This window comes from Heteronotia binoei, chromosome 6, assembly GCF_032191835.1.
Source record: "Heteronotia binoei isolate CCM8104 ecotype False Entrance Well chromosome 6, APGP_CSIRO_Hbin_v1, whole genome shotgun sequence".
NCBI classification, from domain to species: Eukaryota; Metazoa; Chordata; class Lepidosauria; order Squamata; family Gekkonidae; genus Heteronotia; species Heteronotia binoei.
The window spans coordinates 132,127,797-132,142,761 of NC_083228.1; the positions used below are offsets into that span (position 1 = coordinate 132,127,797).

At 48.3% G+C, this 14,965-nt stretch overlaps 1 protein-coding gene across 9 annotated transcripts in view; it reads right to left on the reverse strand.

The window, feature by feature from the left end:
* Window positions 1-2,252: 2,252 nt before the first annotated feature.
* MCF2L2 (MCF.2 cell line derived transforming sequence-like 2) overlaps window positions 2,253-14,965 on the reverse strand; it is a 356,849-nt gene continuing 344,136 nt past the window's right edge. For all 9 annotated transcript variants that reach the window (XM_060242617.1, XM_060242622.1, XM_060242618.1 and 6 more), the window contains 4 exons: window positions 11,025-11,143; window positions 9,394-9,506; window positions 6,357-6,460; window positions 2,253-3,438 (listed from right to left, as the gene is read on the reverse strand). In XM_060242617.1, the coding sequence (XP_060098600.1) occupies window positions 3,338-3,438; window positions 6,357-6,460; window positions 9,394-9,506; window positions 11,025-11,143 (437 nt within the window). In that variant the 3' untranslated portion in view covers window positions 2,253-3,337. The remainder of the gene's footprint in view (window positions 3,439-6,356; window positions 6,461-9,393; window positions 9,507-11,024; window positions 11,144-14,965) is intronic.

Here is a 14,965-nt window from a genome sequence, read left to right on the forward strand (position 1 = left end):
GAGTGCAATATGCTGAGTACCATATTGCTCAATGAAAGCAAATAAACTGTTTTGGATAAGGGCTAATCCATTATATTTGGCTGCCTGACGGAATTTGGCTACAAAAATCTCCCTTTGGCTGGGATTCTCATGTTTGAAGGAAAGAAGTCACACATGAACCAGAAGTGAGTGTGTACTTATTCTAATGCTATTCCGTGGCTACTGAAAGACCAACTGTTGTGAAGCCAGCAACCACACGCAACCAGATAGATGTGAATTACTGCTCTGCAGATGACTCTGTCCACAGAGGAGGATGGATCAGATTAGTTTCTAGGCAAGAGACTGGGTGCACTTGATGCATATGGCAGCCAGCCTTCTGGAAGCCTGTCTCTACGTCCTACTGCAAAGCTTATAATCTGGGCCAAGAACAAACGTGGAGAAAGTGACACAGCCAGGAAAAGTAGGGCCTGCCTCCAAGGATGTGGCCTTAAAAAGCTTCCCAGTCACACAGAGATTAGCTGAGGAGAAGCCCGTGTCTCGTAAACATAGATCGATTTCCCACTAATGCATGGGATGGAGAAAGTAGAGAAAGAAGTACTTTTCTCCCTTTCTCACAATACAAGAACTCGTGGGCATTCGATGAAATTGCTGAGCAGACAGGTTAAAACGGATAAAAGGAAGTACTTCTTCACCCAAAGGGTGATTAACATGTGGAATTCACTGCCACAGGAGGTGGTGGCGGCCACAAGTATAGCCACCTTCAAGAGGGGTTTAGATAAAAATATGGAGCACAGGTCCATCAGTGGCTATTAGCCACAGTGTATGTGTGTATATAACATTTTTTGCCACTGTGTGACACAGAGTGTTGGACTTGATGGGCCGTTGGCCTGATCCAACATGGCTTCTCTTATGTTCTTCTGTGACACAGAGTGTTGGACTGGATGGGCCACTGGCCTGATCCAACAGGGCTTCTCTTATGTTCTTCTGTGACACAGAGTGTTGGACTGGATGGGCCGTTGGCCTGATCCAACATGGCTTCTCTTATGTTCTTCTGTGACACAGAGTGTTGGACTGGAGGGGCCACTGGCCTGATCCAACAGGGCTTCTCTTATGTTCTTATGAGCTTTTCCCATGCTCTTCTCCTCAGTGGGGCTTCCGTCAGATTTCACACTATCTGGCCTGGAGCTGCAACCAGCTTCGCCTTTTTCGAGCGGCAAACAGAAACCGGTTTTTAGAGGATTTTGTTTGCTTCATGAAAGAGGCGGAGCAAGTTGCAGCCCTGGGGCAGTTAGTGTGAAATCCCATGGAAGCCCTGCGGAGAAGAGGACAGTGAGAGCGGCATAAGGCTAGTGGGAAATCAGCCATAATCAGCAGGCTCACAAGACTTACATGAGGGATGATACCACTTCAGATGGCTGGTTAGGAGTTGACTATCTGGATATTCTTCTGCACAGAAAAGCCCTCTGCTTATTAAAAGTTGCACATCAAGGGTCAGCCTGTTGTCCTATTGTTCTGATTTCGTTTGCAGGAGCCTTTTTTATTCTAAATAGCAGGCATCCAGTCCCCACACCTGCAATTTAAACTGGCGTGGACCTGTTGACCAATCAGTTCAGCCCTCAGGTGGAATTTTCCCATTTGTAAAAATGACAGAATTAAGTGCGGCCAGCTTGAGATGAAACCTTCTGCATTCTAAAAGTGCTATGCAGATGCTCGACCATGAGAACCGAAACCAGGAACAAATGATTAGCAGCAGAACGATCCATCGTCGTATTGACGAATTTTCAAGGGAAATGGCTTATGATTTTCAACTGAGTATTGCAATGCAAAGACATAAAATGGCATACATTCTGGGTTTTCTCCATGGCACAGTGAGGACTGCCTCATTTGCACAAACAGCCCCTTGGGGGGTGGTCATACTTTCAGGACCAATTAAGCAGAGGGGGACTGCGACAGTGCGTTCCAAAATCTGACACACGGTTCCTAGGCTACCCTGGAGTATACTTCTCAGATTGGTGTGACCACTTAGGGATCACGGGGAAACAATGCTTTGTCAGGCTTTCTCTCCATTTCCCAGCCATACCTATGGTATCACTCGTTGACTACCCCTATTCCTAGATCAAAGTTGGCTTTGAACAATACACTACGAGCAGCTTTGTGGGATCTAATTTCCCCCATCGCCGTTAAAATGCCTTCATGCAAAACATATACATTTCTTCTTTCCCCCCTCTTGGAACGCTTGCCATTCCATGAACTCGGGGTAACTTACAACGTTATCTGTTGCGGCAGTGAGTTGGCACAGTCTTTCTTTAAATACCATGGCAACAAAGCTTCAACACGACCGTACAATCATTGCAACAAGGTGGGAAGGGGGTCTATCCAGAAGTGCTGAAACATTTGGGGGATGTAATACTGGGGGAGGGGGTGCATTTATAGATTTGGGTAGGGCATAGGCTCCTGCTCCAGAACCCAGAAGACAACAATGTTCAGCAGCGCTCTACTCAAGTGCAAGAACGCTGAACAGCAGCATCAAACAGAATTGCAGCACCGCGAGCAACAGGATGGGATTGCACACTGGGGGAAACAGAGGCAGCCTCTGGATGCCAGAAACATATCCCAGAACTGACTTCAGTGGGCTGCCCTTTGCCCTTGCCCAACTAATCCCATCTTTTACCCACAAGATGCCTCTGTATTCCCAGTTAGCACCCCCAAACTCTCTACAGACAGAAGGCTACGTCCAAAAGCAGAACCTTCGCTGTTCTGCAAAGGCTTTTTGTGGTTGCCGCAGGTCCAGCAGTTGCATCTTCTGGACCATCACCTGACCTAAGTTTTGTTAATCTTGCTACTGATGATTGTCTTGAGATGACCGAATGCAGCAGTGGTTGACCCAAGGGAAATCAAGGGGAGATTGCGCAGCAGCGATAAAAGAACAGAGACGTTTCTCTGCAACGGAACACCATCCAGGGTGGGTGGGTAGGGGGACATTCATAGATCTCTCCTTAAATAATCCAGCATTCAACCAAAACTACTGCAGGCATGGGGACCTACCCCTCTGCTAACAGCCTAATTTAGGCAACACCCTTTCCAGAAAACTGTTCAGAAAACAGAGTTTTTGTTTTAAAAAAAGCCGGGTGTATTTGTCAAATGCTGAGATCGCTCTGATGCCTTTGAATTGTCTTCCAGGTTTTCTAGCTCATCAAGCTTCTTTGTTTTGTTTTGTTTTCTTTAGAAAGGTATTTCCATGCCGATGAGATTCCACAGAGTTCTGAAGCTCAGAGCCTGAGAGGAAGGCGCGTCGATCCAGCGTCTGCCGGTAAGCAGAGGAGAGGGTGGAGTCCTGAGGAAAAGCTTCCAGGTGTCTTCAGCTGCCAGCTTTCTGTTCTGCCGTTAACTTCCTTGCTAGCTCGCTCCCCTTCATCTCGGAGTTTGTGGGTGTAATGCTGCGGGTACCGCTGTAGACGTCTGAAAGAGGAACACACAGGGTGTGGGTATCAGGGTCTCACCGGTGGGAACCAGGCCCGTAGCTACAGTGGGGCCCAGACCCATCCTTTCAACCCCCCCCCCCTTTCCAACTCTATGACCCCTCTATCAGAGGACCCCCAGTCTGTCCCTTTTGCTCACCGCTGCTCTGAACAAGTAGGAGCATCACTGTTGGTCTTTTCGCTTTTTCCTCTCCCTTTCCCTAGCCCAGTGTGCAGAGCAAAGGGGTGTGGGGTTAGCTTGTGGAGCTCAAGGCAGCTTACAGTGCCAAGAGCCCAGGGCCACCAAACCGGGTGCCCCCCCCTAAAGAAGAAATCCGGCTGTGGGCCCCGCCAAACATGAAATCCTGGCTACGGCCCTGGTGAGAACATGTCTAGATACTGCCATGTATTCTGCACGTTCTCCACTGACTCTCACGGCATTCAGAACTAACCACATCTGGTTTTAGTTCCATCCCTTGGCCCTGTTGCCTTCCCCATTCCTCTCCGATTTCTATTGTCTTACCTTCGCTTCTCCATCTCAAGAAGAAGAAGACGACTGCAGATTTATACCCCGCCCTTCTCTCTGAATCAGAGACTCAGAGCGGCTTACAATTTCCTATATCTTCTCCTCCCACAACAGACACCCTGTGAGGTGGGTGGAGCTGAGAGGTCTCTCACAGCAGCTGCCCTTTCAAGGACAATCTCTGCCAGGGCTATGGCTGACCCAAGGCCATTCCAGCAGGTGCAAGTGGAGGAGTGGGGAATCAAACCCGGTTCTCCCAGATAAGAGTCCGCACACTTAACCACTACTACAGCTCTCTGCTGTTGTTCCTGCAACTGGAAAAAAGAGCCTTCATTTTTTAGGCTCTTGTCTGGCATACTAAGTGACAGTAATCAACTGGTTCTTTCTTAATGGCAACAAATGACCCATCAGGTTAGTCCATATCTAGAACCCTTTTGGGGAAGGAACCTAAAAGCACATAAGGCTGCAGAGTGAAGATCTGTAAGGGACAGTTTGTTCGGTGTGAATTTTGGCATAACTTTAAGAAATTTAGAAATTCAGAATTGGAAGGAGAAGCAGATTTCGGGGGCGGGGGCAGAGAGAGCAGCTGTTGCTCACAGAAATCTGATGCCGCTGCAGTCTCGCTTCCCACCTGCTCTCCATTTATATTTGCAAACCAGGGCGGTTTTTTGTAGCTGGAACTCCTTTGCATATCAGACCACACACTCCTGATGTAGCCAATCCTCCTGGAGCTTACAGTAGGCCCTGAACTAAGAGCACTGTAAACTCTTGGAGGATTGGCTACGTCAGGGGTGTGTGGCCTAATATGCAAAGGAGTTCCTGCTACAAAAAAAACCCTGATGCAAACATGCTGATACACAACAATGCCACAGATCTCCAGTACTCTCTTCACAAAGAAGCAGATCCCATAAAGGTGTTTTTGCGGCTTTCATCTTGCCCAGAGGTCTGGGGCACATCCTAGGCTTAATTCTGTTCAATGGCTCCAGAGTGCAGATCAAAAAACTTACATATGAGGGCTATATTCAGATTGGGGAATGGCATTTTTCTGCAGTCCTAGGCAAACCCCTGCATCTGCAAGTCATTTGTCACCCAGAAGCTTTTCATAACCCCCAAAAGTAAGCACAGACTCTGCAACGCAGATGAAACAAAATGCAAACTGAGATCTTGCGAGATTCACAGTCAGCATTACAATGGAGATTACAGCATTGAATGGAAACAGCATCAGTAACAGGATGATGACACAGCAGGGGGGAGAAGAGGCAGGGAGAGGGAGGACCAAGGCAGCCACAGCAACACAGTTTGGAACCGTCAATGCCAATCAGCTGGGAGGCGGGGAAGAGAGAGGGAGAACAGAAGCAGGGCCTATGTCTGGCACAATCTCTGCTCCAAGCCTCTTACCACCACCGTGGCTTGCCTGTTGATTGGGATGCGGTTGGCAGGGGTGGGATTCTAGCAAGAGCTCCTTTGCATATTAGGCCACACACCCCTTGAAGCAGCCAATCCTGCAAGAGCTTACAAGGCTCTTTTTTGTAAGCTCTTGGAGGATTGGCTACATCAGGGGTGTGTGGCCGAATACGCGAAGGAGCTCCACCTCTGCTAGAATTCCACCCCTGGTGGTTGGTATGAGAAATGGTCCATCCCCCCCCATCAGCAGGTGGACAACAGTGGCAAGTGGCTTGTAGGAGAAAGTCTGCAGGATGCACTTTCTGCTTTGAGCTTGCACCCCCCCCCCCCCCCCGGCTGCCCCTAGACTGTCTAGCCCACTAGGTAAGGCTGTGAATCTCGCAAGATCTCAGTTTGCATTTTGTTTCATCTGCGTTGCAGAGTCTGTGCTTACTTTTGGGGGGTTATGAAAAGCTTCTGGGTGACAAATGGCACCCCCCCTTGCACTGGTAACGTCACCGAGTAACATGGGACCCCCAGAAGGCCGGTGCCCAAGGCGATCACCTAGTTTGCCTAGTGACAAGGCCAGCCCTGCCCCACAATGCCCAGCTGATGGAGAGATCAGGCCCACAGGAGGCTTGGGGAGGATCAGAGAGGTGATGGTAAGAAAGAGGTGCAGGTGGCCATGGGGGGTTGAGGAAAGAAAGGCAAAGGCAGGGGCCGCTGGACAGACAGGATTTCCCTTCCTTTGTGAGTTTCTTGTGGCTCCTGTTTATAAGATAATAATAATCATCAAGGGTGGAATTCTAGCAGGAGCTCCTTTGCATATTAGGCTGCACCCCCTGATGTCGCCAATCCTCCAAGAGCTTACAAAAAAAGAGCCTTGTAAGCTCTTGGGGGATTGGCTCCATCAGGGGTGTGCGGCCTCATATGCAAAGGAGCTCCTGCTAGAATTCCACCCCGGATAATAACAATAATGCAAAGAACCCTTTTCAGACTCTGACCCACATTACCTGTATTGCTGTCCCGGCGGACGTTGCTGGCATCCCCCTCTGCGGGGTGGAGCAGACTGGAGGGGACCCAGTCCATTTTCTCAGAAACCAGCTTCTTCACTAACCTGAACATGCAAAGGAAATGATCACAGTCTCTCCTCCCTTTCTGATGATGTAACTGTCATCTTAAACAACAACAACCCCCCCAAGCCCCTCATGATATAAGGCCAGTTCTCATATCTGCATGGCAGTCTGGTGGGGTCTGGCTGCATAATGACAAACAACCAGGCCAGCTGATATCTTTAGTTTTCATTAAAAGCAGCTGTGGGAAAGGTGAAAGGCATGCTTGGAACAGGAGCTGCAGTGCTGGAGCAGCTGAGATCTCTAAGGACATCAGAAGAGCCCTGCGGGATCAGACCAGTGGCCCCTCCAGTCTAACATCCTGTCTCGCTCACACAGTGGCCAACCAGTTCCTCTGGATGGCCAACAAGAGGGAATTGGGACCGAGGCTTTCATAAGAACACCCCTTCTGGATCAGACCGGCGGTCCATCCAGTCCAGCATCCTGTCTCACATAGTGGCCAACCACTTCCTCTGGAGGGCCAACAACAGGGCAGAGCAGACAAGGTTAACTTTTGGCAACCCCCCCCCCCCCCGCACTGATACATCACCAAGTCACACCCTAAGTTGGATACTGCAAAAGAATTACTATATGCACAACCCCTATTCATGGGCATTCATGAGGAATTCAAGATTCAGAGCATGGAACAAAACTGGACAATGTTGGCATTTTCTGAACGCAAAAATTCGTGCTGTTCTTCCCCTGGAACGCCTCTTTGCCAAGAGCGTTTTCTTCCCTATTCACTTCTCTATCCAGGCCTTGAATTCAGCAGGAGCTTACAGGAGCACAACTCCTGACCCCTCTTCCTCTTCCTCCCCACCTACCTTGTCCATTGAATAGGAGGTGCAGCTACATAACAATCCCTCCTAATCAGCAACTGGAGATGTTTTGGTCAAATGCATCTCCCTGAGAAGTATTGTCCAGCCCCATCCACTTGTCAACCTGGAGACTACAAGGGAAATGGCATCTGTGATATCAGGAGGTGCGGCAGCCACGGCTGGCCCTGCCGCTAGGCGAACTAGGCGATTGCCTAGGGCGCTGGCCTTCTGAGCAGACAGGTTAAAACGGATAAAAGGAAGTACTTCTTCACCCAAAGCGTGATTAACATGTGGAATTCACTGCCACAGGAGGTGGTGGCGGCCACAAGCATAGCCACCTTCAAGAGGGGTTTAGATAAAAATATGGAGCAGAGGTCCATCAGTGGCTATTAGCCACAGTGTGTGTGTATAATTTTTTTGGCCACTGTGTGACACAGATTGTTGGACTGGATGGACCATTGGCCTGATCCAACATGGCTTCTCTTATGTTCTTATGTGACACAGAGTGTTGGACTGGATGGACCATTGGCCTGATCCAACAGGGCTTCTCTTATGTTCTTATGTGACACAGAGTGTTGGACTGGATGGGCCACTGGCCTGATCTAACATGGCTTCTCTTATGTTCTTATGTGACACAGAGTGTTGGACTGGATGGGCCATTGTCCTGATCCAACAGGGCTTCTCTTATGTTCTTATGTGACACAGAGTGTTGGACTGGATGGGCCATTGGCCTGATCTAACATGGCTTCTCTTATGTTCTTATGTGACACAGAGTGTTGGACTGGATGGACCATTGGCCTGATCCAACAGGGATTCTCTTATGTTCTTATGTGACACAGAGTGTTGGACTGGATGGGCCATTGGCCTGATCTAACATGGCTTCTCTTATGTTCTTATGTGACACAGAGTGTTGGACTGGATGGACCATTGGCCTGATCCAACAGGGCTTCTCTTATGTTCTTATGTGACACAGAGTGTTGGACTGGATGGGCCATTGGCCTGATCTAACATGGCTTCTCTTATGTGACACAGAGTGTTGGACTGGATGGGCCACTGGCCTGATCTAACATGGCTTCTCTTATGTTCTTACGTGACACAGAGTGTTGGACTGGATGGACCATTGGCCTGATCCAACAGGGCTTCTCTTATGTTCTTATGTGACACAGAGTGTTGGACTGGATGGGCCATTGGCCTGATCTAACATGGCTTCTCTTATGTTCTTATGTGACACAGAGTGTTGGACTGGATGGACCATTGGCCTGATCCAACAGGGCTTCTCTTATGTTCTTATGTGACACAGAGTGTTGGACTGGATGGGCCATTGGCCTGATCTAACATGGCTTCTCTTATGTGACACAGAGTGTTGGACTGGATGGGCCACTGGCCTGGTCTAACATGGCTTCTCTTATGTTCTTACATGACACAGAGTGTTGGACTGGATGGACCATTGGCCTGATCCAACAGGGCTTCTCTTATGTTCTTATGTGACACAGAGTGTTGGACTGGATGGGCCATTGGCCTGATCTAACATGGCTTCTCTTATGTTCTTATGTGACACAGAGTGTTGGACTGGATGGGCCACTGGCCTGATCTAACATGGCTTCTCTTATGTTCTTACGTGACACAGAGTGTTGGACTGGATGGACCATTGGCCTGATCCAACAGGGCTTCTCTTATGTTCTTATGTGACACAGAGTGTTGGACTGGATGGGCCATTGGCCTGATCTAACATGGCTTCTCTTATGTTCTTGCCTAGGGTGCCAGACAGTGTAGCGCCAACCCTGGGGGCAGCAGCTCCTGAGGGCAGTCGAGGAAAGTTGGGGGCCCCAAACCCCTCCCTCCCTTGCCAGCCCGAGGCCTTAGAGCAGCAGCAGGAGCAAACCGCAAATAACAGCAAGGACAGCAACAAGTCGTGACCATGATGAAGACGACAGGACTGTCACACAGGCTGTAAAATGTCGTGCTGTTTCCCTCCATTTTGGATTTTCTGTTTCTCTGGCCTTTATTTCTCCAGGGGTGCTTCAAGAGTCATGTTTTCAAAACCCTTGCCACCTCCTAGGTGCAGCTGATCCCCTCTTCTCTGTGGGGCTCCCCACCTCCCCACCAGCAGCCCCACTTACCATTGCCCGTCTTCACCTTCCTGGATGAACTGCACTAGATCTCCATCCTCCAGCGTCAGGGAATCAGGGAAACAGGCGTCATAGCTGCCTTCCACCCGGTAAAGATTGGATCCCTGAAAGGAATGAGACAGAACCAACGTAGTTACTGCAGAGGGAGGGTGCAGTGCTGGGGTGGGGTGGGGGGAAAGAGATGGTATTCCTCTGGGAGGCCCAAGGGATGCAGTTCAGAGAGAGCAGTTTAAACAAAAGCTGGCCAGTTTTTAAACCAGCAGATTACTTGCAGCATAAGATGTATAAGGAGACCAGTCTAATTTGCCATGGTGGGAAAAGAAGAAGGGAAAATGGGAAAATGCGGAAGACCTTTGTATCTCAAGGAGACGGGGTGGTGATCTACTCCAGGGGTCACCAGCGGTAGCTCTCCAGATGTTTTTTGCCTACAACTCCCATCAGCCCTAGCCATTGGCCATGCTGGCTGGGGCTGATGGGAGTTGTAGGCAAAAAAAAATCTGGAGAGCTACCGTTGGCCACCCCTGACTACTCGTTCCAAACCTGTGTTTGGAGCACTAAGCTGCAAAAGGATTGATTGCCCTTAACAGGTGAATCGGGTTTGCATCAGTTAGAACTGCTGCAGATCAGTCCCAGCTGAGACTGATAATTGAATAGGGTAGAGTTATGTTAAATTAGGCCTAAGTGGGCTGGACAGTGCTGCTCTGTCCTGCTCCCACAGAGAGCCAGTTTGGTGTAGTGATTAAGTGTGCGGACTCTTATCTGGGAGAACCGGGTTTGATTCCCCCACTCCTCCACTTGCACCTGCTGGAATGGCCTTGGGTCAGCCAGAGCTCTCGTAGGAGTTGTCCTTGAAAGGGCAGCTTCTGTCAGAGCTCTGTCAGAGCACCTCACAGGGTGTCTGAGTTGGGGGAAGAAGATAGAGGAGAGTGTAAGCCGCTCTGAGTCTCTAATTCAGAGAGAAGGGCTGGGTATAAATCTGCAATTCTTCTCCTCTGCGGAACAGCAGAAAGATGACGGCTTGATGAACCGACGGTTGCGGTGAAGACGGAGTCCCCAGCCACAGCAACAAGCCTTCTTGGGAAGTATCTTTGTACTGAAACTTTGATCTTATGTTGTAAACTTTAGGATAGTTTGCCTTTGAGTTAGTGAATAAAACTGCTTTCTCTTTGCAACTGCATTGGTCTGAAATCAATCAATAAACATGGGCACTACAGGTTCCCACTGGACAGGGCTTTTTTGTGGCAGGAGCTCCTTTGCATATTAGGACACACCCCCTGATGTAGCCAATCCTCCAGGCTACATCAGGGGGGCGTAGTCTGATATGCAAATATGCTATAAAAAACCCCTGCCACTGGTGGGGGGGAGTAGGATATAAATTAAATAAATATGAATAATTCAGCAGAGAAAGCTGGGATGACACTCAACCATTTCAATTATTCTGAAAGTTTAATTGGGATGCAGCATGTTTGAATTCTGACGCTCCCAAAGGTGACATTTTGAAACATTCCTCGTCATTTGGGAAAAACACAAAACCAACCACCGTGCAGGGCCGAGGCCAGGATGGAGCAGGTTCATGGGGACGTGGGAAAAGGCGGCATGAAGTTTCTGAGACCGTGACGTACGCTGTTCAGCTGGCTCTCTTCCTCCATATCCGAAGAGTTCGACAACTCCTCCGCGCTGGACGGGATGGCTTCAAAATCCTCAAACGTGTCTAGCGAAGGCATTTGCCTGCTGGGCCAACCTTTACGAAGGACATGGCATGATTGGTGTTAGCTCCTGGATCCAGTTTGGACTCTTCTTTTACTACAGTGCAGGAGTTCTGCCCCTTGAAATCAATTGCCTGGCAGAGACTGGCTAACGCAGGAAATCATAAGTCTGCCTTATCAGGGCTTTCTTTGTCGCAGGAACTCCTTTGCATATCAGGCCACACACCCCTGATGTAGCCAATCCTCCTGGAGCTTACTGTAGGCCCTGTACTAAGAACCCTGTAAGTTCCAGGAGGATTGGCTACATCAGAGGGGTCTAATGGCCTAATATGCAAAGGAGCGCCTGCTACAAAAAAACCCCGTGTTTTATACAAAATCAGACCATCAGTCCACCAAAGTCGGTATTGTTTACTCGGACTGGCAGCAGTTCTCCAGGGCCTCAGGCTGAGGTCTTTCGCATCACCTACTTCTGAATCCTTTTAACTGGAGATGCTGGAGACTGAGACGATGACCTTCAACGCACAAAGAAAGGGCTCTTCTACTGTGTCACAGCCCCTCCCCCCCAATAGGTCCACTTCCTCTGAGGGAATCAGCTTCATATCCTGACAGCCCTGTGAGGTAGGCCAAGCTAGGTCAGGTGGATACAATAGAGTGCTATGCTGGCACCTAAGCAGGGGTGGAATTCTAGCAGGAGCTCCCTTGCACATTAGGCCACACACCCCTGATGTAGCCAATCCTCCAAAAGCTTACAAAAAAGAGCCTTGTAAGCTCTTGGAGAATTGGCTACCTCAGGGGTGTGTGGCCTAATATGGAAAGGAGCTCCTGCTAGAATGCCATCCCTGGAACAGACATTCAGTGGCGCTCCTTCCGCTGCGTGGCCTCCCTTGGCTCGTCTCTAGGGCTGTCAGTGAACAGGCAAGAAAGTTCCACATTCATAGAAGTAGGGGTTCTCACCACTGGTGACCCGCAAGGGGATTTTGGGCCAGCTTCTGAGACACCCAACTGCTGTTCCTAGCCTACTGACACAGGCCCCAAGTCTGACCTGTGTGGAAGCTTTATATTTTGATTCAGTATAAGGCATTTCTTCACAATAAAACAAGAGGACGAGGGGAAATGGTTATGCCCCACCAACTCTCTCATTCCTTGTAATAATCACCTTCTGTGCCCCCAACCAGAAAATCATTAACAACAGCCAAGTTGAAAAAAATTAAAAAGGAGAGAGAAAATGGGGGGGGGGGATATAGATACCGCGTTAAACAATACAGACAGAACTAGTAGGTGAGTATTTGGCCATTGAACTACACAAGGGCTGTTATATTCCTAGGCATAGACCATGAAGATTTGATCAGTTTTGCTTTTATGCACTGTTCCTATGATATTCTTTTAACCTTTTTTGTATATTATAACTTTCACTGGACTTTATTCTGTTTGTGCTTTTATTTCACCCTTTTGTGCCATTAAAGGTTCTTGAACGTGACTTGAAATAAAGCACTTGGATACAGACAGAATACTAAATCTCATCAATATTCACCTTCAGATATTTGCTCCAAATACTTCTGAAAGTACCTGGGGGACCCATACTTATGTCAGGGGACTCTATTGTTTGAGTGCCAAGGAAGTTCTGGCACCACTCCCTTGCGTCAATAGGGCATTTTTGACTTTCAAGGTATCGATGCTAAGCGGACCAAACCATACATTAAGTTCTTTCAATGAGTTGTGTCTTGGTTCTTCACAGTCACACAGCAGCTGTGAGGAAAAGGCATTTTTAAAGTCCCTAGGAGCCAGATTTGGCTCTGGACAATGCTGCACGGAGAGGAAGGGAACCTGGATGCAGCTTGTAAAAAATGGTAACACATATATGAACATATATGAAGCTGCCTTATACTGAATCAGACCCTTGGTCCATCGAAGTCAGCCTTGTCTACTCAGACTGGCAGCGGCTCTCCAGGGTCTCAAGCTGAGGTTTTTCATGCCTAATTGCCTGGACCCTTTTTAGTTGGAGATGCTGGGGACTGAACCTGGGACCTTCTGCTTACCAAGCAGATGCTCTACCACTGAGGCACCGTCCCTCCCCAAACTTAGGGCGTTTTCGCACTGACCTTAATCGGCAGCGACGCCCCTCTTCAGCGCGCAGGATCTGCGTGGATTTCGCACCAATTGCCGCGGAGCACCCGGAAGAGCCGGAAAGTCCCGCGGCTTTTGCAGTGCAAATGGAAACTGGTTTGGGGCAGTTTCCATTTGCGCCGCAAAAGCCGCGGGACTTTCCGGCTCTTCCGGGTGCTCCGCGGCAATTGGTGTGAAATCCGCGCAGATCCTGCGCGCTGAAGAGGGGCGTCGCTGCCGATTAAGGTCAGTGCGAAAATGCCCTTAGAGACGACAAACACGTAGCTTGGCCCTAAGTGTTTGACTGTCAGCACAATGCTTAAACGCTTGCAAAATCAGCAGATCTTCTCAAAACGAATGCCGCTGACTTCAATAGAACACACTCCCAAGCAAATGCGCATATAATAGTGGGCTTTGTTTCCCTAAAATGCAGCGTAGCATATATTCCAAAAGGAAAATGATCGGACACACAGGAATCAAAGAGTGCTCTAATTCATTGATTCTTGACCAGAAAGATGTTACCAGAGGGCATTTCTATAACACAAGCATCACCAAAATCTCTGGTGCCTTGTGAGCCCAGTGCCACACACTGTTAGGATTTACAAGATGACAGCACATCAGGTATTGTGACGGTGAAGTACTGTTTGTTCACTGGTTAGTGTGAGAATGCTAATTTTCATCTCTGAGCATTCTGTTTTCAGCTGTGAGCTAACTGTCTTCTTCCGTTATGTGCTGTACCATGAAGGATATTAGTTATCCCTCTGTAAAATAGTTCTCAAAGCTTAATTTGTCATTTTACACAAAGTGTTGGGTGATTTGTTATAATACACTTCCGAGAATATAAGAATTTATCTAACACCCGTTGATACAGAGTTTTCATTCGGAAGTCTGAAATGCTCTCAAGCAAGCCGGGCCTTGCCCTCTCAGTCGTGTCCCAGGCCACAGACTCATTTAAAAAAATGTCACAACATACTCTTGTTACAAACACGTTTTGCCCATCGTGTCTGCATAGCTCCTTGCAGATTTAAACTGCATATTTTAATGCTGGACATAAATCAACGTAATATCAAAGTGACCACTACAGGGGTGAGGCCTGGGGACGTGCAGAACAGGGGGAAAATCCTGAAATAAGAAGAACACCCAAGAGGAAAAGGATTACTCTCTTCCGTTTACAAAAGATTCCCTGCCTGGCTGTTTGGAGGCAGCGCTTATTTGCCAGAGGTGATCAAGTAACTGGCAACTGCTGGCAAGACAAAACATACCTAACATTCCACATAACCTGTTATGGCTACAGACAGGGCCAAATTACCCAGGATGCCCTACTGTTTCTCCTTAACATTTGTTTTCTAAAATGCAGCCTCAGAAGCTGCTGCCATTGGAAAGGGTTTTTAACCCTTTCCCCTTATATAATTTTTCTATTTAAACGAATTACTCTCCTTTTGAACTGTTTCTTTCTCTGCAAGGGAGAAGATATAGGTTCTTGTGTCTTTTCCCATGCAAGGCAAAAACCCAAAAACTGGAAACAGCTTAAGTGTGTAATTGTTAGAAATAAAAATGGAATAAGGTTAAGAATCTTGTCTTTACCGTGATTGTTTACTGCTTTTATAAGCCTCTAGCTTCTGTTGCAGCATTCTGGAAAACCCAAATCATCAGAGATGTATTTTGAAGAAGAAGAAGGAGACTGCAGATTTATACTCCGCCCTTCTCTCTGAATCAGAGACTCAGGGCGGCTTACAATCTCCTATATCTTCTCC